At 41.4% G+C, this 25,352-nt stretch overlaps 2 protein-coding genes across 4 annotated transcripts; both read right to left on the bottom strand.

The window, feature by feature from the left end:
- Positions 1-3,880: 3,880 nt before the first annotated feature.
- Positions 3,881-13,091, bottom strand: tmem129 (transmembrane protein 129, E3 ubiquitin protein ligase). Of its 3 annotated transcripts, none has more exons than XM_086132415.1 (7): positions 12,810-13,091; positions 12,227-12,285; positions 11,478-11,735; positions 9,397-9,557; positions 7,227-7,404; positions 7,063-7,135; positions 3,881-6,326 (listed from the first exon to the last, which is right to left on the bottom strand). In XM_086132415.1, exons 1-7 carry the CDS (start codon positions 13,012-13,014, stop codon positions 6,142-6,144), a joined length of 1,119 nt encoding a protein of 372 aa, XP_085988541.1. In that variant the 5' UTR covers positions 13,015-13,091; the 3' UTR covers positions 3,881-6,141. The 3 variants fall into 3 exon arrangements, with proteins under 3 accessions (XP_085988541.1, XP_085988549.1, XP_085988559.1); XM_086132423.1 differs by having other exon boundaries at positions 7,227-7,386; XM_086132433.1 differs by lacking the exons at positions 3,881-6,326; positions 7,063-7,135 and having other exon boundaries at positions 7,263-9,332; positions 9,417-9,557.
- A 1,953-nt stretch (positions 13,092-15,044) lies between these two features.
- LOC147208280 (dolichyl-diphosphooligosaccharide--protein glycosyltransferase subunit MAGT1-like) lies at positions 15,045-24,631 on the bottom strand. Its single transcript, XM_086132404.1, has 10 exons — positions 24,493-24,631; positions 23,259-23,428; positions 21,900-22,017; positions 20,457-20,597; positions 18,747-18,887; positions 18,528-18,617; positions 18,375-18,438; positions 17,511-17,585; positions 15,661-15,751; positions 15,045-15,582 (listed from the first exon to the last, which is right to left on the bottom strand). Exons 1-10 carry the CDS (start codon positions 24,571-24,573, stop codon positions 15,567-15,569), a joined length of 987 nt encoding a protein of 328 aa, XP_085988530.1. The 5' UTR covers positions 24,574-24,631; the 3' UTR covers positions 15,045-15,566.
- Positions 24,632-25,352: the final 721 nt, after the last annotated feature.

Raw genomic sequence — 25,352 nt, 5'->3', positions numbered from 1 at the left:
GCCTGTTTATTCATCTGGCCTCGTGTACCGCTTTAGACCCTTCACGCTAATGCCTACCTCATACAATGATGAGAGACAATAAAACGAATGACATGCCGGCTCAGACGTCGCCCGGCCAAACAAGGTCTGAGTCAGGTGCTGGGGAACCAGAGCACCTCGATGAAAAATGGGCTATTGGAACAAAGCGGAGATGGGCGAGCTGTGATATATATACACATTTGAGGCTTCAAAGACTCAACATTGGAATTTTTTTGTGAACACCAGTTGGGACGCACTTGTGAAGTGGAATGAAATTCATACAATATTTAAAACTTTTTTTTTAGAGATTAAAAAAACAGTAATGAAAAATGAGTGTGTAAAATTATCCCCCACCCCACTTCCCTCCCTAGTTAATATTTTGTAGAAGCACCTTTTGCTGCGATTACAGTTCCAAGTCTTTCGGCGTATCGATCATTTTGACACATCAAGGGACTGAGCTTTCTCCCCACTCTTCCTTGCAAGACAGATCCAGCTCAGGTAGATTAAATGAACAGCAGTTTTTAGATCTTTCCACAGATTCTCAAATGGATTCAAGTCTGGACTTTGACTTGGCCATTCGAGCACCTGGATACGTTTGGAACCATCCTCCTCTATATTTTGATTTATTTAGGATCATTGTCTTGTTGGAAGGTAAAACCTGCATCCCACTCTTGGGTCTTTTGAAGACTTCCACAGGTTTTCCTCCAAAATGGCCCTGGATTTGGCTCCATCCATCTTCCCATCAATTCTGTCTTCCCTGTCCAGGCTAAAGAAAAGCAGGCTCAAATCATGATACTGCCACCACCGTGTTTGCCAGCGGGGACTGTGTTCACGGTGATGTACACTCCCGTGTTTCTTCTTCGCCAAACATGACTTTTTGCATCATGCCCAAAAAGTTCCATTTTGGTCTCATCTGACGAGAGCAACTTCTTCCACATGTTTGTTGTGTCTCCCAGGTCTCTTTGCCAAGCGTCAAACGGGATTTTTATGGATTTTATTGAGAAATGGCTTTTCTTCTTGCCACTCTTCCGTAAAGGCCAAATTTGAGCAGTGTGTGACGAATAGTTGTCCTCTGGACAGATTCCCGCACCTTAGCTGTGGAGCTCTGCAGTTCATCCAGAGTGATCATGGGCCTCTCGGCTGCATTTCTGATCAGTGCTCTCCTTGTTTGGGATGAAGGTTCAGAGCGATGCCGGGTCTTGGTTGGTTTGCAGTGGTCGCCTCCTCTTCCCATTTTAATATGATTGAGATTGTGTGTACCTTTTCGTATCCTAATCCTGCATGCACCCTTTCATGCTCCCTGTAACCCGATAACATGATAAGCTGTCCACTGTAGTAACCGCTGTCCCTGAAAGGGTTAAATTTCTCCACAACTTTATGCCGTACCTGTCTGGTCTGTTCCTTCATTTTTACGATGCTGTTTGCTCCCCCGAAAGTCTTTTAACAGACCTCTGAGACCATCACAGAGCCGCATTTATACTGAGGCTAGACTACACACAGGTGGACCCCATTTATCATAATCAGTCATTTTGGTCAACATTGGATCATTCTGAAACCATCAGGGAACTTCTGGAATGAGTTGGCTTCACTGACAATAAAGGGATGGAATAATATTGCACACCGCAATATTCCGTTTTTTCAAAACTATCTATTTAAATATATGAATTTTTTTCCACATCACATGGTGTGTACCACTTGGTGTTGATGCTTCACAAAAAAAAAATCTAATTTTTAATCTTCATATTTGAAGGCTGAAATTTGACAAAAGGTCGAATACTTTGCTAGCCACTGTATTTCACCCAATTATGACTGCACTCACGTATATGACGTCTTTGTGCCACCTGTCAATAAAAATTAAAAAAAACAACCTATAGATAACTTTTATTTGTCCCACACTGGGGAAATTTGCAGTCTACAGCAGCGAGATTGTGGGTAGAAAGAAGAAATAAGAAAAACAAAGTGTTTGCATTCACAAAAAAATATATATATTTTTTTTTTTACTCAACATGAAAACAACACAGTGCAAGATGGGGAAAAGTATGTGAACCTTTTGCTAAATAACTGCTTGATGTTGTAGTTGGAGATTCGAAGAAGTCGGCCAAGTCAAATTTGTCAAACACAAAAACAGATAGCCACAAACGTTTTGCAATGAGGCTTTGCCAGCATCATCTCTGCAATCCATATAGACGTTACCGGTAAACTCCCTTCTACGGTTTCCAAACTACTCATAACCTTTTCGCAATCTATTAGCACCCTCTATTGGTGAAAGTTCACATTGCAGTCGACAACGTCTCGTCAGGGGTCACCACAGCAATGATCTGTTTGGCACACAATTCTTACACCGGGTGACCTTCCAGATGTAATCTGTGTCTAGCACAAAGGGTCTTGCTGAAGGACCATTTAGAATGTTACCGTTCGTGACTGGGATTTCAAACCTTGTCCCCTGTGTACAAAGTGGTGTTATTACCCCTTCGGCAATTCCTCGGTAGCAAGGTAACGTGTGAGTATTAATAACTACTATGTAGGGTTGCCACCTTTCAAAAATGAAAAGATGGGACGCCCACCACGGCATCTTGGGACCATGGCCCCTTGTGGGTTGGAGCCAGTCGAACAGTGTTACAGTTTTATATGTGTCACTGTTTGTAGCATCATCACCGAACCTCCAAAACTATTTATTGCAGGCCTTTTGTGGAAAAGAAGGCAAAGCCCTTTAGCACAATAGTTTCCATAGCTACAGTGGGATGGCCAAGAGCCTGCTTCACTGTCTTGTGCACAATGTGCAATTTCCTTGGGAGATGTCTTTCTGTTTCTTTTTCAAGTTGGTGAAGACAGAGTAGTAAATAATAATTCACATTTGTATTGTCTGCACTCAACACCGCGATTTGATCAAATGATGAACCAGATTTGTCCACAGACTGCTGTGAGCGAGCCACAATCTAAGCAGCGGACTATTCCACAATCTCGGTGACATTGAGCATTTTGTTTGTGACCCCGCATTTGGGACTGAAGTTGTCATGTTCTGTCTTGATTGTGTTTCAGCTCCAGTTTATTAGCTTTTAATGTGGTGATATAATTTGTTCTTAGATGGTCACATAAATACCAAATGTATATTTGCTAATACGACTGTATATTAAATTTCATTTTAAACCCTCATCCCCAACACCCAAATGACAATAATCTGCTAAATTAAATAATCTGCATCCACACACTGACATCTCACGATGGTAAAAGGACAGCAAGATAGGAAACGGAATAAATGGCAACACATCAAGCTCAAGAAGAGACACTGTGACACTGAGGCTTGGTTCATCTGTGTTCTTCGGTGTCCGCAGTGTCGCTTTCTGGACGTGTGTTGTCTGATGTCAAACAGCCCACAATGAACAACTGAAAACATTGGCTGACACACTTTACGATTCGCTTTATATCCCAATCAGCTCCACTCACTCTAACCAAGAGCCTCTTTCCAGTCATGACAATTTGCTGACCTAAGTATTTACCGTGTTGGATTTTGCTTTTCGTGGTCAGATTTAGGATATGCCATTTCTCCTGGCCATTAATGAAAATAGGGAAATAATCTCATCCCATACATATATAGTATTACCTCAATAGGGGACATGACATCTAGTTCCCATATAAGGAACGACTCTGTATTTCACGGGTCGGTTGGCAACGCTGCTACTATCACTAGTTAAAACCTACTACTGTATTACCATCACAATCCTGAGTTGGAATATACCGTATCCTGGATGTAAGTAGATGATATGTTAATATGTGGAAAGTTGCAAATTGTCACCTTAACATGATTGCCCTAGTCATTTTTTAATTTATTTTCCAAAAAACACAGACGCACAAAAAACGGAACCACATTCTGATGATCTTTTATGTATTAAAAATGTCATATCAGGCCAAGAATTGAATGAGGGTTAACTTGTTCCACCATACAACATAAATGTTTACACGGTATGTATCTCACAAAAAATAAAACAAAACCCAAAGAAAACACAATTGCTTGTGTGGCATTTTAGAAGACTGATTGCATTGTCACATTTTATTACTACCGTAATTCAAAATCCCGGTAATTCCCAACTGCTCATAAAACTTCTCTTGCAAATGTGACTAGCAAACATCGTACCTCCGTTATGCTCTCAAAGAGATGATCAGGATATATCAGATGTTGGTTGTAACCAAACTACAGATTTGTCTTTGTCTCAGATCCAAGCGTTCATAGGGGAAAAGAACTGCAGGCTTTGTAAAAGAATAAAATGCATGGGTCGATAGAGTTAAACTGCAAAGGCACTGAGGTTCGCATGTTGAGATGATTGATGTTTGAGGAGACAGAAGCAGCAGTTTTAGTGGTATGAAAGCATTAAAAGAGATGAAGATGCAAAGTTGTGAACAATGGCGGCTGGCAAATAATTAGTGTGGATGCTGTCACTGCTGTACTAAAGTGCATAAAATGTATTCGGTCAATACATACTATACCGTAGTCTAAGGTCAAACACAGTGCTTACTTTCTGAAAGTAACGCGTTCTCTTAAGAAAAAAAAATCATGATAGTTAAAGCAAACTCATGAAGAATTTGAGAATTTGGGGACTCAAGATGAACTGTGCTCTCGTGGGTTTCTGAACTCTCACAGACGTTTGACTTCAAAGGCATCCAGTATGTCCGCGTAAACGTTTGGTTGGCCCGTACAACCTGAGCAGTGGTTGACTTTTGAGGCTCCACAGTACAAGGATGACCGTATTTTCCGCATGATAAGGCACACCTAAAAGCATTTCATTTTCTCAAAAGCCGAGAGTGCATTTTATAATCCGATGTGCCTTATATATGGATCAATATTTGGATTTCTTGGAAGTAGTATTTCAAATGTTCTGTCAAGTGCTTTGTTGTAGCTGCAGCGGTTTTGAAAGCTCTTTAAAGTAGCTCCACCTAGTGGATGCATAACACAACCGCAGCCACTATTGTAGCTTCCATTCTATGCGCCTTATACCGTATTGGCCCGAATATAAGACAGCCCTGATTATAAGACGACCCCCTCTTTTCAAGACGCTAGTTTGAAAAAAGACTTTTTGAACACCAAATTATATTTTTATACAGAAAATAATTACAGTACATCTGAAACAAATTATTCTAACAATATATTTCAGAGAAAAAGCATGTTATTTTGCCTCATTCAAATCTTAATATCTGAACATTTGAATATGTAAAGTGCAATCACATTCGTAAATGAATGGCTTCTGGTTTTTGAAATGTAAATTACATCATAACTTCTCCTCAGGTGCCGATCTTCGATCCACTTTTCTCCAGATTGTCGCTATGTTTCTCCATTTTCTGTTATCTCTTCCATTATTTTCTTCTCTTTCCTTTCTTGCTGCTATTTTTTTTTCTTCTTCGTGCTACCGCTATTTTTATTTTTATTCTTCGTGACAGGGGTTCACTTTGGCCTGGGGAATCAAGTTCAGCATTCGCTTCAATGATATCTGGCGCCATCTAGCGTCATGAATGGGTATAATGTCTAGACCCCAAATATAAGATGACCCCCACTTTTTCAGTCTTTTTTCAATGCAAAAAAACACCGTCTTATATTCGGGCCAATACGGTAGTACTTTAAATGTTCTGTCAAGTGTGTTCTGTGAAAGCTCTTTAAAGTAGCTCTATCTAGTGGATGCACAACACAACCGCAGCCACTATTGTAGCTTCCATTCTATGCACCTTATAATGCGGTGCGCCCTCAATATGAAAGCAGTTTTAGAATACGCCAGTCAGTGAAGGTGCACCTTATACTTGCGGACAATACTTTTTTTTTGGAAGGCTACCACTTTTACTTTCTGTCTGCTTTCAAGCCAGTTGAGCAAGTACGCACTATAAAACATTCCTGACATCGATTGTATTGCCATATCCCTTCAACATTTGTCTGCATGACATTTCCCAACCACGTCTTTAATGACTCTGTCATTATCACATCACTCCAATTATCACCTAACAGGCGTTCAGTGAAAAAGTTAGGAATCGCTATTCTCTTTACGGAGCGAACAGAATAAGGAAGCATACAGCATGTTCAGGCCAGCATCAATTCATCTTCTCGAGGAGATGCCATAAGTGGGACTTGGGTGTGCGTGTGCGTCAGTGTACCAAACAAACATCCAGTATACAAAATTTGGCTCGGCAGGTGGGGCAGGGGACTCGACTGGACAACCAGGTCTCGGGTCTCTGCTGGTCTTGTCGGCTGGCGAACCATCGGCCCAGACAGGACAAACACCACATGGGTCTACAGAAACACTGCTCACACTCGGGCTCACCGTCAGCTCCTACAACGCAAAGCAGTTCCAGACGTAAACACAACTACAATGCAGACAATATTTTCATGAATCTGAGACGATTAAACACTTTCAAACATCAACATGGGGAAGAGAAAATCACAGAAAGCAAAAACAACAACTCATGATCCCAGCAATAGTGATCATGGGTCAAACATACATTTTAGCGATCCACAATGATGCTATCAGCTTATATTGCTACTCGTGCAACGACTTCATGGGTATCTATTTATGATGTGATGAATTGTTTGTTTGCTTATTGAACAAATAAACAGATAACAGAGACTTGGTAGGAAGTAAAAGGGAAGGAAGACAAAATGTCATTGAGCACAGTTGACAAAACTTGTAAGGTGGTTAAGGTTACATTCGTAGCCATTGATGGTAGTGAGGACACGGGGAACGTGTCCCCCAGCAGATTCGGAATGATTCTGATGCACCCCATAATTTATTGTTTAAAAAATGACATCGTTCCACATCAGCAGTAGCATGAGGCCACTACGTGACTGTGTCGGGCCAAGTGTGTTGACGCTGGTCCAATCGGGCCAGTACAAATTTAATAAATAAATATGATGATATCAACACAATCCTGATTTTTCATATGAAATAACACTGGGGGAAATAAATAAAATTTTTGTTGAGTTAGGTATGGCAGTTTTTTAAAACACATTTTTGGGTGCGAAACCTGTGCATCAACCTGTTTGGACTAACACTTAACTCACACACTTACCATCAACATGACAGAGTCTGACCAGCTTGGTGTTTGCTGGCACTTGCATACAGCCAATACACGGCTCCACCTCCTATGTATGCAGAGCAAATGATGGACAGTACATTCCTTGTTTATGCTGTGAGTCGAGCAAAACCTCCAGGAGCAGTTGTGACACACACTACCTGTCCAGTGGGGAGCGAGTAAGGCTGGTTGAGGTCCACATGGGCTTGGAATGTTTCAAGAAAAAGTTCACTAATTGTTTGGTGTATCACAACATTAGCAGAGTTCCTGATGGGCGCATGGAGCTTCTCCCTGAGCTCGGCATACTCTATCGAGTTCAACCTGGGGAGAAAAAAAACCCTGACAAAATTACAAATATACTGTAGAGTGGTAATTTTTCAGCAGCATACATGCAGTCGTTGTATTTGCAGTACAGTATTTTCTGCACTATAAGGCACACCTAAAAGCATTGACTTTTCTCAAAACCCTGCCCTATAATCCAATGCGCCTAATATGATATAAAGAGACTGTAACTCCCATTATATCATCATTAAGTTGTTTTCCTGTGAGTGTTCCTCTGCCATCTATTGGTGATTATTAGCAAGAACCAATTGTAACCTAAAAGGGTTCTGCCCGGAACTAATTGTGCATTCCCCAACACATACTCAAACAGACGACTACTTTGCGCGCTCCGCTCAGCCATTATGAAACGATAATACCACAAGCAATAGCTCACAACTGACTAAACGAAGGAAGGAGACAAGCAAGACTTCTAAGGATATGTAGCCCCTTGTGGATGTGAGCCTATGAGGGTTGTGTGCCTTTTTGTTGAATCAATTGTCTTCATAATTCTTGTCTTTCATTTATTGTTTTGTAATGCCATTTGTATTTATATGTTTCATGTCTGTGTTTATGACCAGTTCTTATTGTAACAGCTGCAGTGGTTGTGAAGGCTCTACACAAATAAAGCTGTATAGTACTGTATTTCCCAAAAATACGGCCCGCGGGCCGGAACCGGCCCCCAAGGAGGTTCAATGAGGCCCGCAGGATCATTTAAAAGGGAAACAAATGCATAAAAGGCACGGAATGAATATTGTTAATGAGATGCAATTCATGGAGTATCCGCAAGGGGACACACTGTTTTGATCAGAACAAAGGAAAGACATGATATTTTGGTTATTTATAGCAGAGTATGGTATAATTTTAATGGTCCGGCCCACTTGACATCTACTGAGGTCGTATGTGGCCCACAATGTGAATCGAGTTTGACACCTCTGATATCTAGTGGATGCTTAGCACAACCACAGCCACTATTGTAGCTTCTATTCAATGCACCTTATAATGCAGTGTAGCCTATATATATATATATATATATATATATAAATATATATAGGGTGCACTGCATATACATATATATATATATATATATATATATATATATATATATATAGAAAAAATCCTCGTCTCACCCCTCAGGTGGTGTCCGTCCCTCATTCAGCTCGGGTCCTCTACCAGAGGCCAGGAAGCTTGAGGGTTCTGCGCAGTATCCTTGCTGCACTTTTCTGGACTGAGATGTCCGATGTTGTTCCCGGGATCTGTTGCAACCACTTATCTAGTTTGGGAGTCACTGCCCCGAGTGCTCCGACCACCACAGGGACGACTGTCACCTTTACCTTCTAGGCTCTCTCCAGCTCCTCTATGAGCCCTTGGTATTTCTCGAGTTTCTCGTGTTCCTTCTTTCTGATGTTTCCATCACTTGGGACCGCTACATCCACTACAACGGCTTTCCTCTATTCTTTATCTATGATCACGATATCTGGTTGGTTCGCCAGTACCATCTTGTCAGTCTGGATCTGGAAGTCCCACAGGATCTTCGCTCTGTCATTCTCCACCACCTTCTGAGGTGTTTCCCATTATGACCTTGGGGTTTCCAGTCCATACTCCGCACAGATGTTTCGGTAGACTATGCCAGCCACCTGGTTATGGCGTTCCATGTAGGCTTTCCCTGCCAGCATCTTACACCCTGCAGTTATGTGTTGGATCGTCTCAGGTGCCTCTTTGCACAACCTACACCTTGGGTCTTGTCTGGTGTGGTATATCCGGGCCTCAATGGCTCTGGTGCTCAGGGCCTGCTCCTGAGCAGCCAGGATGAGTGCCTCTGTGCTGTCCTTCAGGCCAGCCCTCTCTAGCCACTGATAGGACTTCTTGAGATCGGCCACTTCAGTTATGGTCCGGTGGTACATCCCGTGTAGGGGCTTGTCCTCCCATGATGGTCCCTCTTCCAGCGCCTCATCATATATATAATATATATATATAATTGTTAATACGGTAATTGTTTTGGATTAGTTGTACCTAATATCAAATGGTCTCACAGCAGGGTTGATGCTGTGCACTCTCAGGGTGAGCAGCTGGATGGGAGAGGTTGAGTCAGGACTCAGCTGGTGCTGCCGAGACTCCGTCACAGTCACATGACAGTCGCTCTGCGCAGCCATGTAGATGTTGTAGGTGGTCACCTGCTCATAAGAAAAGTACGATCAATACCATGGAAAAATGTGGAGCTTTTGGGGAATCACTTTATCCATTCCAAACACATATGGGTCAAACGGTGCAGTACTCTGGGCTTTTCTTCTTCAAATGTTGCAAGTCTGTTTGTCTCTGAAAAGGCTTTCAGTTAGATTATGAAACACTTCTCCCAGAAAATTGTGCCATTTACTAGTTCTGTGGCATTTGCAAAATCTGACCATTCCACACAGAACTCCAAAAATGTACTGAACAAAATGTGAAAAAAAAAAAATGGTGTCGCAAGAAGGGCATGTTCTTTAAATTTGTAATTAAACTCGCCTATAGCAAGTAACAGGTGCTGGAAATTTTGAAATCACACTCACCACCGGTTAAAACGGGGAAAAGGTGAAAACCTTTTTGTGTCTCGGGATGTAGTGATCAAGTTTTTTGCATCCGAGTCCGAGTCACCTGATTGTGAGCATCTGCCGAGACAGAGTCCTGCTCCCATACCTTGGTCATGTATTTAGGAGAAGAGCAAGTTGAATTTTTTTTTAATAGACCAAACAAACAATAAATGAACAACAAAGTTGTGTTGAACGCAGATCACCCCTTTTTGCCATGCGAAACGAAATTGTTGTAGCTACGCCCAGGCCACACACACACACACACACACACACACACACATCCCGTGAACAGGTAACATCAAAGTAGAGCTTTTTGTAAAAGCACATCACTCTACCTGTGCATTTGCCTTTTTTCTCTTCTGCCTTTCTATTGCTTCAATGTAAACAAAAGCAATAAACATGTGAACACCAACTAATCTGTCATTGCTACAATTTTCTGGAAGAAGTGGTGCCCGGGGGGAGGGCAAGGTTTTTGGCTGTGACTGTATTCAGACTGTCTCGAGGGGTGTTCAGACAGCACACATGAAACCACCTCCTTGAGCAGGGTTAAATTTGCTCCGGTTTAAGCTGTTTTCAGGGGCTACACCGGTATAACTTTGTACGTGTGAATGCTCTACGGGGGGCAGCCCCGGTGCTACACCGGGGTAAAAGTTGGCGTGTGAACACCCCTTAGGTGTCAGGATTTAAACCATACAGATTTTACAAGCTAAAAAGGAGAGTCAAGGGAGATAATAAGGACAAAACCTCCCCCAACCCATCCAACAGAAATTTAACAACCAAAAGGAGGTTCGGTTGTAAAATCTCTATCTGTTGGAAACGTTACGTTCATTTTATAGAAAACTACAAACTTAATTTCTATACTCTCCACAAGGTGGTTAAATGCATCTAATTTAGCTGTCATCATTTAATACATAGATGGGTGGGCCCGACTTATTCTCTCTTTCCCCCGCAAACAAGCAGCTGAGATTTCAGGTTGGTAGTGCGCATGCCTCTCTTGCACTTAATTCCATGAAATGTAAGTTTCGCAACATTAAACAAAACCCTATGTTTGCCTTTTATTGATAAGGGTTGCGTTTCTATATTAGGCTAAAATCAAGTCCCGCTGCGGACCAACTGTAAATCATTAATCATGAGTTGCTGATGATGTCCCACTTTGTAGAACCACTGGCACACATTGGTGCAAATCACTGTTGAAAAGAAAACCCTTTTCTGTGTTGTGCTGTGTCTCTCCGGTTAGAAAATTTGATATAAAGTATCTGCAAAATTATCATTCATTCTCCAGGATTATTCACTTCACTATCTGTTACTTTGTAATACCATCTCCTCGGTTGTGCTTCAGATGGAGGAAAAAACAAAAAACAAACAGGAAATAAAAGATCCCCCATCTCATATTCATATTTTGATGTAAATTCCAAATATTTTCAGTCTGTTTTAAGCAACATTTAAAAGAGACTAATACTTGAATTTTAAATCTTAAGTCCGTTATGTGTCATGCCGCAGTATACGGGTGAAGATATGCAAACAGACCTTCAACACCCAGCTGTCAGTGACAATAACTCTGGCCCCAGGTGCCCCTGTAGCAAACTTGTCTATGCGTCTGAACTCTGTGTTGATGCTGCTGGCCACTGAGCCCCAGTTTGAATAAGGAGGATGTACATGGGCCTGCAGAGCTCTGCTGATGGGATGGTTGCACCAGCCTTGGCGGGACCAGTAGAAGATGAGTATGCAGCTGGCCAACAGTACGCACACAGAGAGGACAACAAACACCTTCCAGTTGTCACTCATCTAGTGGGAGAGAACATCACAACACAGTTGATGCATGGAGCTCCTCACAAACACTTTGTACTAATAAAAAAAAAAGATGTGTGGTGAAGAAGTGTATACAGTACTCTCAGTTCATAAACATTAGCACAACATACCAAGTTTGAATGCTGGTCAGTTTCCAGAGTACCACGGAGATGCGATTGCGCAAATCATCAAGTCAACAAAGATCGCTCGGGGGAGGATACGAAAAACGTAAGCTACAGTCTGCTAGTATTTGGTGACGCCCAATATTTTGGCCAAGTGGAGCACGATGTCACAAATCACATGAGTGAGGTGAGCAGAATGGGCATACATGGGGTGTCTTGACCTCCGCTGAAAATGAGTCTGACTCACCAAAACTCTAGTGTTCGATGGAACACAGTTTTAGAACCACGTTGTCCTTTAGGTATGAATGTGACTGTTTGTCTGTACAGATATGTGCTCTGTGATTGTTTGTTCAGAAAACAGGCTACCTGGTGAACGTATTTCAGATGTTTTTCCGGAGCAGCGATACACATCCCCATGTAGTAACCTGCACAGATGGACAACAGCAGTCTGGTCTTAATATACTGAAAACATTCTTTTTTCATGCACTCCCCTAACTGGGTTGTGTCAGTCCATCACAATACATAACACAAGTATCAATGTGATCTCTCTCTCTCTCTCTCTCTATATATATATATATATATATATATATATGTATTTATGTACATTGACATGACATTAGTGTATAATTTTTCCATAAAACGTTATAATTGGGCTGAAAAATTAAAAGCATGTCCAAAAAAACAACAGTTGTCTGTCTATTGATTGAATACTTTGTATTGTCCATGTAGTGTCTATATGTCAGGGAGCAGGGAGGGAGCTGTCATAATAACAAATTATTCTGGTCAGAAATGATCTTAATGCGTGTCCCTCCACACTGTGTACCACAGAGTACGTGTAGTTACTTGAAGAACATCAATATTAAATATAGGCTAGCATGTAGTGTTGTAGCGGGCCACTATGATAAATATCTTTACAAGAGTTTTACTCAAAGCCTGTTACGAGCAGTACCGAGTGGAAGTGCGGAGTGGACAAGGAGGGTAGTGCTACTCCTCTTGACGTGGTACTGTACGAAATCCATCTCTTCGCTTCCCAACCAAGACGAAAAGAGGTTTTGGATGGTCAAACCGGCCGAACGAAACTCATTGGGCGTAAAGACGAAGCACAGGGAGCAAACTGTGTATGCTAAAGTAAACGTCAACTCTGGGCTTTCCATGTTTTGGTCAGTTGAAAGGATCCATCAGCATTAAGAGGATTTCCGCTACCGCTCTTCTGTTTCCTTCCTGACAGGGGTCTTCTTCTTTGCGTGAATAATGCAGAACACACATTCAAGTCAAAACCTTCCTGCCCCCACTCGCCTTCTACTCGCCCTTTGGACTCTTTACCGCCATCTATGGATTTCAGTGAGGAACTTTAACCTACACATTTAGGTGGAAACGTGTATCCAATATAAATACTGTATTTTCGTACAACAGCTTCGAGTCGACCACATTACTTTCAAACAAATACAAGAAGACAAATATTTTTTTGTTTGTGATTCAAATGTAGACTTGCATTCTATTTTAAAAGTTTGCAAAAAAAGACGTTAACTATTTAAAGGGGACATATGCATTTCCATTAACAGCGCCTACTTTTTACTAACGTCTCTGTAAATTCAGAAACAGCTTTTCCGAGGCGGTAACGCGTCGTTATGGCTTGTTTGTTCCATCGGAACTGGGATCTTGCAATCTGACGGAGTCAGTGTTCTTGCAAAGCCGGCTGGGCAAATATTGCCACACGCAGCTGTGCCATGCCGTCAAACTCGTACACAAAAAGACCAAGTGTTTTAGGAATGCTGCATTCGAAGAAGGTGGGAAATCGGAATGATCCCACTTGTATTGTTGCACTTCCGACAACAAGGCATTCTAAGTGAATGTCAACAACAACGATGTCTGATTCCAATAGTTGTCGTTCTGGTTCACCACAACACACTTTTTACCTCCAACAAACTTTCTTCATTATTTCCTTAACTTGTGTAAATAAAGGAATATGTTATCGTCAAATCATTTAATTCATTTCACCAAATCACTCTATGCAGTGAGATTACGCCATATTTTCACTCAATCCGTACAAATCACGTTGTGTTACGTTTAAATTATTTCGAATAGAAACATTCATGTAAGGATAAAGCAAAATATGTTTACGATATTGTACATTATGCTTTGCCTTGAATGCAGCTTATGACCACAAAGGTGCTACAACGAAGTAGAGGGTGTCCATAAAGTATGGGTATATCGTCAAAAACCCATACTTTTCAAACGAACATCTATTCATCCATTTTCTGATCCACTTTATCCTCACGAGGGTCGCAGGCATGCTGGAGCCTATCACAGCTGTCTGCGGGCAGTTGGCGGGGCACAGCCTGAAATGATTGTCAGCCAATCGCAGGGCACACCGAGACAAACAATCATGCTCACACTCACACCTAGGGACACTTGATTGTTTAACCAACGTACTGCCCATATATTTGGAATGTGGGAGGAAACCAGAGTACCCGGAGAAAACCCACAACATGCAAACGCCATACAGGAAGGCCGGAGCCCGGAAACAAGCCTGGACCTCTGCACCATCAATTGGTTGTGTATAAATTATGCGAAGAGATGATTAAACATTTATTCTGTTTCTGTCGTAATGGCCCGCCGAGTGAAAACGGAACTCCAAAGTGGCCGGCGACAGAAATGAGTTTGACATCCGTGCTGTAAATTAATACTATCCTGTGTGTCTGTTCATCCAACGAAACTCAGAGGACCTCTGCTTGAACATGCCTATCAAGGCATTTCGGACTGATATGTGCTGCTCGGTGTCAGAAAACTTGGTCTTGCAGGTCATGGGTCATCCCACACGATAAATACACACACAGCTATTTAAAAAAATGGCTACGAGCAAAACATTGGGCTACTCTGAAGACTCCTGACATAAATACTATTGGATATCCGTGAAAGACACAGCCTGGAAAGGGAACCTTCGAACCCAAGAAGGTTGGAGCAGTGTGATGATGAATAGTGGGCCAAAATACCTCTCGAGACATGCTGAAAGTCTCGTTTGGGCACCAATAATTGTGTGTGTGTGTATATATATATATAATTGATGGGAGAAAGGGGAAAATTGTTGCTGTCTCTACATAATCCAATTATTAAACATACTTTATGGCACATTATAGTACAATGTAATGGAAAACGTCAATATAAAACAAAACCCAGTGACAGATTGGAACCCAAATTCAATTCTTTAATTCATATTATATAGTTATCATTGCCTCTTAACGTTGGTTTTGAACAGAGAAGCAAATGTTGATTTATGTGAACAATTTACCATCACAAACAAACAAAAAACTGAGTTTTTGTAAACCTCAATTATTTGTTGTTGTTCACACAGTATGGTGTTACCATATATAAAACTTCTCCATTTCGAATCAAATTATCCGACATTAAAAAAAAAACATTTTCAAGAAGTTGGAAAATGAGGCATAAAAATCATTGTGATGACTACTTCCTTCTCTCTTGTACAGTATCATCAATTCAGTCCGATAAAAACATAAGAGAGTCTTGTAAAGCACTGTGTGAGAATGTGTGTGTGGACAAAGAGCACACAAACATCTTTGGCTCAACAGATCAAAGGAGGAATCGGTTCTTACAGTAACGATACTATGACATTTCTTCCACGGAAAACAAATGGGAGAATGGAGGCACTTTGGCTACTTCTGGTCAGGAAGAGGATGCCGTTCAAGCCCTAACTCATCAGGAAGCTGTTAAGGAAGCAAAGATATTTTTAGTAAACTAGATAGCGCAACGATCATTTCTTCATTCTCACTTCACATGCCTACCTATATGGATAGCCGTGATACTTGGCCCTGAAAATAGACAGTAGCCAGCTGAAGAACAGCACCACCAGAGCAATACCTACAACACACATAACTGACACACGCAAAAGCACAAATGAATGAAACATTTAGGGACGCTTAAAACACACGACAGTGAAACGTTACAGTTGGTGTATTAAAGCCTCTTAGTACTCCCGCGTTCAATGGTCGCGTCGCATCACGTGACCGACGCATCGTGCGGTGCGGCACGTCTGCGGCACGTTTAAGCTCTCATCAAGTCAGACTACACTAATGTAGCCTGGTTTTGAGCCGACAGATGTGCCGCAAACAAACGTACTTGTGCTGTTGCTGATTTTGAATTGTCTTGACGCACTGTCGCCCGTGTAGTGTGACATACGATTGGTCCTGAGGCGTCCGGGATGATATTTATCTGTCTGTGCTCTTGGCATATTTATCACGCAAACAGATTTCAATTCATCAAACAATTTTAATATCACACAAAGACAAACCAAGGAAGTCCAAAATGCAGTTTCTAAATACCAATATAATTTATTTAGACACAAACCACCCACCCCCGCAACCTCCCTGTCCCTTTGTGAAAAAGTAATTGCCCCCTGAACCTTATAATGGGTTGTGCCACCCTTGGCAGCAATTACAGAAATCAAGTGTTTGTGATTGTTGGTTGAGTCTTTCACATCGCAGTGGAGGAATTTTGGCTGAACTGCTTCAAACCCGCCATCTTGAAGGGTTTTCTAACTTGAAATGCCCATGTAAGGTCACAGCACAGCATCTCAATTGGATTCAAATCCAGACTTTGACTTGGCCACTCCAAAACCTTTTTTTTTTTTTAATATTATTATTATTATTTTTTTTTTAGGCCATTCAGAGGTGGACTTGCTGGTGTGTTTCGGATCATTGTCCTGCTGCATGATACAAACGCGCTTGAATTTGAGGGCGGAAACTGATTGGCGGACGGTCTCCTTCAGAATTAACTGGGAGACAGCAGAATTCATTGTCCCATCAATCACAGCAAGTTGTCCTGGTCCTGAGTAAGAAAAGTAGCCACAGACCATCACGCCACCACCACCACCATGCTTCACTGTTGGCCATAATGTTCTTTTTATGCAATGCTGTGCCATTTGTACCCCAGACTTAACATCTTCCAAAACGTTCAATTTTTGCCTCATCAGTCCACAGAATGATTTTCTGATAAGATTCCAATAACCTTTTTTCTAATTTCTTCTTGAATTTCTTCGGATCATGGCATGATGCGTTTGTTTATTGAGCCTACGCCACTTTGTCTGACAGATTCTATTTGTGATTTCAGTCAACAAATGGGGTGCTAGTGTGTTGCTTGGGAAATTGAACTCCGCTTTCTCAAAGCTGTCATTAGTCACATGTGATTTAACAAGGGGGTAATTACTTTTTAACAAAGGGACAGGTAGTTTTTTGTGGCTTAAAAGTTTGACTTGGCATTTAGAAACTGCATTTTGTATTTCCTTGGGTAGTCTCTGTGTGATATTAAAATTGGTTTGATGAACTGAAACCTGTGTATGTGATAAATATGCAAAGAACACAGAAATCAGGAAAGGGGCAAATTCTATTTCACAGTACCGTATTTCAAGGCTCACACGAGTTCTGTTCAAGATATCTTGCTTTTCCTGCTAAACATGTTCTTCATCACTGCAACATTCACAAGCAGATTTGTTAGGTCGTCCTAAATGACTACATTAGGTCACACTCAAACCTGTTTTGTCTGAGATAACTGTTGTACTGTGCTTTTATGCCATCGAGGTCAAACTGAACCAGATAGACGAAAGAGCTGCAGTCAACAAAAAGAAACATGTACATACTCTTCCTTTTTCCAATGTCTACTTCAGAGGTAGCGGCCTCACACAACAGCACTATTCCCATGGTAACCGCAGCATCTGACAGAGGATGGAGGTCAAGGTTTAGCGACTTTAATCCACAGTAGGGCAATTTACTTAACTTGAGGAACTGGAATGATTGCTGAGGGTCACGCCAACATGCAAACCTTAATCAGGTCTCACAGAATAACTACATATATTCATCTAATGCTTTTAATTGCATTATTTCGTTTTTCATAAGATGACAGTTTTGTGTTTAAGGTATACTGCGTGTTGTTATATTTACAAAATGAAATTAGTAAAAACATTTAAGTAATCAGTAAAATTACAGTAATATCACTTTTTAATCAACATTCACAAAAAAAAAGGATTTCTATAGAATGCATCTATTTGTCTATATTGTTTGGAGTGCGCTGACACGAAGAGCACCAATCGCCAACTCATACGAACCATTTCTATGTCCGAAAACCCACTGGCCCGCTTCCCTCCACTTTTTAAGAATGTTGCCAACATAAGGATCAATTCTGGCTTTGTCAGTATTTACTTTGTTTCAAAATAAAAAATGCCTGAGGGGTCAGACTAGTCATTAAATATAACGCCAATGTCACTGTCAAGTTGACATCACTCAAGAGAAGTTGTTGTCATTACTCACTGGTCCCGCCCGCACACATGCACCTCAAAATAAAAGCATGCATAGCTTATTTTTGATTTTGACTGAATAAAAACTGTGACGACCAGCTGTGGTCCATCATCTGTACTTTGCCCAGGCCCTTAGTCAAACCTTGTCTGAATCTTACTCAAAGACCAGCTCAAACATTAAAAGAGAGAATGCACACGGCTGAAGGATACTGAAGAGGAGGACGATATGCGTCTCAGCCACGAACTGGGCTTGACTGCTGCCGTGGATATAACTCTGGAAAAGAAAAAAAAACATTATTTGATAGGGAATTTGTTAAGCTTTACAAATCCTCATTAGTCCGAGGCAATTTGTAGTCATCTTACGATCTGGCCAGTGTTTGGGTTCTTGTGTGCATAAGGGGGTCCTCTGATGTGGTTCCACATCTGGCCAGAAGTCATGATCAGGACAAAACACTGAAATTGATAAGATTATTTTTTTTTTTGAACAGGAGTCAGCAGATTACTCGAATATCACACAATTACAATATGAAGTAGTAAAAGTTGACGTTGGCAGATGCCTGTGCGGGTTTTATTCATACTTACCAGTGCAGAGAAGGCCCAAACGTTGTTGTTAAAGAGAAACTCCAAATTGTTCCTTCGTAGATAGGCCAGTCCACCGATAACAGCAAGGAGAAAACCAAGAAGGAGAGGCCCAGCATAGTTGGGAGGACGAATCACTCGAATCTAAAAAAAATAATTATAATAAATAAATAAAAAGAAAATTGAAAATAAGACATTTTTAACATGAAAAACATGCAAATGTGTGTCCATCCATCTGTTTTCTACCCCATGTATTCTGTTCAGAGTCACGGAATGCTGCAGCCCATCTCAGTTTCCCTTCGGCAAAAGGCAGACTATGCCTAAACTCTCTGTGATGTATCAATGAGAAGCATTATCGGCAATTGTGAAGCACAATAATAATAAAATACAATAAAAATAGAAGACGTGAGATAGCGGACTCATCGCTGTTCAAAATGTTAGAGCGACGTAGAATCTTGCGAGAAACATTGTTCTTTGTGTTTTCCCCTGCAAAGAAGTGTACTGTAGTGACATCCAAACACAAGACATGGACTCCTTTGAAAGAATTTGTGCTTTAGTGACAACAGCACACTGACAAGAGCAAAGAGGTACTTGCAAGTAGTGTCGCCAGTACAGGCAAGTTTTTTTTTTGTTTTTTTTAACTTGAACATAAGCATTTAAAGAATGTTAATTATAGGTGGATTGTTCAGACATGGACTGTGAGAGTTCCAGTTAATCCCTGTCAGATCTGCAAAGTAACCTAAAAACATGCAAAATATTGCACGAGGTTAGTACGCTTTTTTCCCCCCGTGACTCACAGCGTGGAATGATTAATAATGACAGCGTGTCTCAATAAATGTTCTTATTCAACATGTTCACTGAAAATAACACAATCGTTCACAAATGAATTCCTTTGAGGGACACCACGGTTGTGAAACCTGTTTGACCCATATAAAACTACGGAGTTATCTCTGGGACCATATTACATCAACAATTTACATAATCAATCTAGGTCTGCTCTTCTAAGTCCAGCTTCTCTGACCTGGGTAGCCTTCATACTGTGCATTACGTTATTGAACTTATTTCCACGTCCCCAATTCTTTTTTGTTCCTGTCTGCCTGTCTTTCTGCCAGTTCTCCCTCTCTGTCCTGAAGTACTCTTCTAGTCTTTTTGGATCAGCGCCTCGCCTCTTTGTAGCGACGCTGCAGCAAATGCATACAAATTAACTTTCTAGAATCATGTGAAGTGTGACAACACTGTTAGAATTACTGTTCAAATCCATACCGATTACAGTCGAGATGGTGTGATCGATGTAGCTGATCATGACATATTGTAGCAATGTCACACAGATTTGGGTTGTGAGGTTCTGCTAAGCAGGAAATCTGAGACTGGGTGGGGGGGGGGTCTTCAAGGCAAAATACACACAAGTAAGTCCTGAATTTCAAGACTTTGGCGTTTATTTAAAAAAAAAAAAAAAAAGCTAAATGCAGTACTGTAGTCTGGCGTGATCTTTTGTATTCTATTTGTATTAAAGTTTTCACCGCGTGTGAAAACATATCATCTGTTCATTGATTGAGGGACAGCAACAATCATGATTTGCTTATGTATCGTCTTTGGTTTTACCTGCATGAGAATTTCAAGTTCAATCTCTGTTTTGTTTTTTTCTTCACGACCGTCAAACATTGATATCGTTAGCATGCATTAAAGGTTTCAATCTGAAGTTGTTACACATACCTGCACACCAGTCCGGTCTGCCACCCACCTCGCCAGCTGCTCAGCTGCAAAGCCTTTGACCTGGAGCTCGTAGTTATCAGGCTTACGGGGCTTCCCTTTCGCAGGGAAATGGAGAAATGTCGGCGCAGAGTTCATATTAAGCTGCAACAAAAACACATATTTACATATTCAACATTTACTGTCAAAGGCCCAATTGAAAGTAATCTGATCGGATAAAACAATCTACAATGGTCACTCATTTCGAGATACTTAAAAGCACATTTCAACTGTCACCTCATTCAATCATTCATACCAGGACTGATTTCATTCCATGGATCACACGAGTACGCCAGGAAATCTGGACACTTAAAAAAGTCGAGTCAAAAACAGTCTTTACGATAATATGTTCGATGCGGCCAAACACAGATTCTGATTAATATTGCATCTCTGCAATCGGAAAGAAGCAGCAAAATCCACCTGTTTTTATCGATCTCAGGGGGTGGCCATTTTGTCAGTTGCTGTCAAGTGAAAATGACGTCACAGTTGCTCAGTGGTCAGGTAACGACCAATCATGGCTCACCTGTTTTCTGAGTTTGGTCATGTGATGTTCACAAGCTGAGCCGTAATTTGTTGTTACCTGAGCCCTGAAGCACCCTATTCCACCGAGGGCCCAAAAACTGTGACTGTTGGCAAAGGTAGAAAAAACGCACGTTCAGATCAGTTCATCGGGGTTCGCCTTGGAGTAGGAATTTGACGTTTAACAATGTTAACTTGCACCTTATAATTAACTGTTAACTTGTATCGGTTTCTCCATCAATTGTAGCTGAAATAAATTTCATCGTTGTACAAAGACTTTCGTTATCTTGGTTTCCCTGGACAAGACAGCCTAACGTTCACCAACTATTTTTGTGATTTTTCTTGTCGCAGGTTCAAAATTTCCTTGGAACAAGAAAAGTACAAGCAAACATCTGGCGACCGTTTGTCCAACATTTGCGAGCTTGAACTTACCCAGACGAATCCTAATGAGAATGCAACGTTCGCTTTGTTTGAAAACACTGGCAATTGTTCATCGTTCAGTGGGATAGGGCTTGAGCAACTGTAACGTCATTTTCCATTGACAGCAAGCACCAAAATGGCCGCACCCTGAGCTTGTCGAACACAGGTGGATTTTGCGACTGAATTCCTATTCCACAAATGGAATATTAATCAGAATACTGCGTTTACTTTACACTGTGAGGCCATATACAACATAATGTAGGGAACATTTTCAAGTCGACTCCGCCTTTAAGAAGCATGTAGTGAATTTAGCTTTTGCTGACAATCAGGTAAATCAGGAAATATATACACAAACATACACACACACACTGGACAGCGACACAGAGCCATACTACTGAGTAATTATGGCTAGCATGAGTAAAGGCTGCTAAGCAGTATAGTTCCCGGGTTCTCAAACTCTCGTCTCACCATCTGAAAGACATCCGATCCTTCATCAAAATCGACGGATGCAAAGAAGACCTTGTTTGTGAAGGCAGAGGAATAGCGCCAGGAGTTAGCCAGCACTTGAAATTCTTCATCTGCTTGTCTGAAATGAAAACACGTATTTGAATTCCACCCAACATGGATTAATATGGAATTGTACAGTATCACACATTACTGAAACAATGACAACATCATTACAGAGGTGCACGCTAAAGGGAAGGTCAAGTCACAGTTCGCGACAGTAATATGTTCTATGTGGCCCCACTAGTCTGAACACAGTATTCTGATTAATATTGCATTTGTAGAATATTAATTCAGCAGAAAAATCCATGCATTTTTAACCATCTCAGAGGGTGGCCATTTTGCCACTTGCTATGGACTGAAAATGACATCGTAGTGCCAAATGCGGCAAGCGAGGAAAGCGGGAAGCTGGAAAAGTCTGACTTCAGACAAGGAAAAGTGCACGATAACACCCCTTTGAACTGGGAAGTCTGAAGTGCAAAGTCAGGAGAATAATAACAAAGGATCCAGAGTTCACTGACCACCTTCAATGTGACATCACTTGACAACGGCGACCCCATGGAGAAACAGACCGTGAATGTCAAATACAAGATTAAATACATTTACTTGGGTATTTATTCATTCATTCATTTAGTGATTTGGAATAATTTCAAATAACACAGCGTGATTTGTAGTGACTGTGTGAACATATGCCGTTATCTCCCTGCATTGAGTATTTTGGTGCAATGAATGAAATCATTTGAAGATAGTCCTTTATTTATAAAAATAAAGGAAATTGTGAAGATTCGCTGGAGGTCAAAACGTGTAGTGACGAACCAGAACAACAAACGATTGATCGGAATCAGCCATCTTTGTTGTTCACGTTCATCTTGAATTTTTTGAACTTGGAACTAGGACAATTCATCCATTATCCGAACCGCTGATCCTCATGATGGTTGCAGCCGTGTTGCAGCCTAACCGAGCTGTCTTTGCGCAGTAAATGGTGGTAATCCAAGAGTGATCAATCTGATTTCTCACCTTCATGGAATGCAACATAGGGGCTGAGATCACACCCATTTCACGACCAAACAAATAAAACAGGTGAGTCATGATTGGTGGTGACCTCCACCCTGTGTGGTGAGGTCATTTTCAGTCGACAGCAAGTGAGAAAAAAGGGCCACCTCCTAAAATGGATTAAAACTAGTGGATTTGTCTACTACATTAATTTTTCACAAACGTAATATTGATCAGATTTCAATTTGTTTATATAAGTGGGCTGCAATCAACATATTATAAAGACAATTTTAGACATGACTTCCTCTTTATAAGTTGCTTGCTCCATACCTGCAGACCCCGCACTGCCTGTGGCTTTGCAACGCTGTAAACATGATGACGACGGAGTAGTTTCTGGGAGGAGCCTTTACAAAGCGGCGAAATTTATCACCGTTCATTCGAATGACGGAACGCTTGGAGGTCCACTCCATCATCTGTGTCACTTTCTCAGAAAGGAGAGTCTACACAGAACACAGACAATAGTTGATACATGTATAGACAGCGGTAAACCCTGATTGACAGGCTTTGTATCTTAAACAGTATAGAACATCCATCCATCCATTTTCCGAACCGCTTAAACCTCACTAGGGTCGCGGGGGGGGGTGCTGGAGCCCCATCCCAGCCGTCTTCGGGCAGTAGGCGGGGGACACCCTGAACCGGTTGCCAGCCAATCGCAGGGCACACAAAGACGAACAACCACACGCGCTCACACTCACACCTATGGACAATTTAGCGTGTTCCATCAGCCTGCCATGCATGTTTTTGGAACGTGGGAGGAAACCGGAGCACCCGGAGAAAACCCACACAGGCCCGGGGAGAACATGCAAACTCCACACAAGGAGGCCGGAGCTGGAATTGAACCCGGTACCTCTGCACTGTGAAGTCGACGTGCTAACCGCTGAACGACCGGGCCGCCCCAGTATAGAACATACAATATCAAATATACGAGTAGGACACAGTATGGTACATGAGCATAAGTTGGAAATCATGCTAAATTTATTTTATTCATGTCCTTCGATTAGTAACAGTGGTAGTGAAGTACTGTTCACTGATCCAAAATTATGACCTAGCGTGGTCGAATTAGATCCAAATCAAGATCCATATTAATCGGCATTAACTAAAAGATAAACAGTATATATTATATTCATAGTGTCAACCCATCTGTCGTTGTATGCACCGTATATACAAATGGCATAACTGTGTGTGTGTATATATACTGTATATATATATATATATATATATATATATATATATATATACTGTCATCGTTTGTGTGTGTGTGTGTTGGAGGGTTGTTGTGTACATCTCGTCAACATAAATAATCCGCACGTTAGTTGTTGTCTGCTGACTGTTAGCCTAACCGCTAACGATAAGATAAGATAAGATATCCCTTTATTTGTCCCGCAATGGGGAAATTACAGGAAGACACAGGAAGCATGCCAGTGATGTCAGAAATCACACGAAACCGTCCCATATATTTTATGAATACGTCCCACTCCACATTGATAAAAAGAAACCACAATACCTCTTTCTTCTTCTGTGCGTCAATGGAGTCATGGTAGAATATGAAAATGATAAGCAACGAAAATAAAACTTTTCCACACATTCTGTTGGACTGCAACGAGCAGCTCTCCTGTCAACTTTCTATTGGTCGTCGTTCTTCTTCTTCTTCTTCTTCTTCTTCTTCTTCTTCTTCTTCTTCTTCTTCTTCTTCTTCTTCTTCTTCTTCTTCTTCTTCTTCTTCTTCTTCTTCTTCTTCTTCTTCTTCTGTTCTGCTTCTTCTTCGATGGTGTTTCACGGCGGTTGGCACAGATGAACACGTATGGCAGCGTTCTATAGCGGCTCGGCGAACCACCGTCCTACGTGGCGGCCATAATGACAGGGGCAACTGTCCTATCAAAAGACAATGCATGGGCATTGACAGTAAATCACAATTTGCTAATTTCTCAACCGATTCTTGTGAGATTGTCTTTTTTGTTAATACCAAAACGTGTGCGACCAATTCGTTGAATAAAAAATAAAAAAAGAAATCTGTAAATTTTATGGTGGCAGGTTATTCCCGGTTCCCTTGTCGGAATTCTGTGGCAATGGACAATGATATGTAACTGGATAGGATACAGCACAATGTGCCAGCGTCGTTGGTCTTTTAGCTTTCTTGCCATCCACACACGCTCTAAATTGTCCCTAGGTGTGAGTGTGGGCGTGGATGGTTGTTCGTCTCTGTGTGCCCTGCGATTGGCTGGCAACTGATTCAGGGTGTCCCCCGCCTACTGCCCGGAGATGGCTGGGATAGGCTCCAGCACCCCCCGCGACCCTAGTGAGGATCAAGCGGTTCGGAAAATGGATGGATGGATGGATGCCATCCACACACACGGAGTGCGGTGA

Source organism: Hippocampus guttulatus, chromosome 2, assembly GCF_054856545.1.
Source record: "Hippocampus guttulatus isolate MCC_2025c chromosome 2, RoL_Hgut_1.0, whole genome shotgun sequence".
Lineage (NCBI taxonomy): Eukaryota > Metazoa > Chordata > Actinopteri > Syngnathiformes > Syngnathidae > Hippocampus > Hippocampus guttulatus.
Note: the sequence above shows the minus strand (reverse complement) of the source record. Positions and strands in the feature narration are given on the sequence as shown.

What these genes read in the sequence shown, in the direction of transcription:
- tmem129 (XM_086132415.1), bottom strand. Translation starts at nt 13,014, where the DNA reads ATGGAAAGCCCAGAGTTGACGTTTACTTTAGCATACACAGTTTGCTCC. An exon ending in CCACTCCGCACTTCCACTCG is followed by an intron (nt 12,286 to 12,809) that starts GTACTGCTCGTA and finishes CCATCTGTGCAG; the next exon opens with GTTACTACATGGGGATGTGT. An exon ending in GTGAGACCATTTGATATTAG is followed by an intron (nt 7,405 to 9,396) that starts GTACAACTAATC and finishes TAATTTTGTCAG; the next exon opens with GGTTTTTTTTCTCCCCAGGT.
- LOC147208280 (XM_086132404.1), bottom strand. Translation starts at nt 24,573, where the DNA reads ATGTGTGGAAAAGTTTTATTTTCGTTGCTTATCATTTTCATATTCTAC. An exon ending in AGGCAGTGCGGGGTCTGCAG is followed by an intron (nt 22,018 to 23,258) that starts GTATGGAGCAAG and finishes TTTTCATTTCAG; the next exon opens with ACAAGCAGATGAAGAATTTC. An exon ending in GCATATCGTCCTCCTCTTCA is followed by an intron (nt 17,586 to 18,374) that starts GTATCCTTCAGC and finishes ATCCTCTGTCAG; the next exon opens with ATGCTGCGGTTACCATGGGA.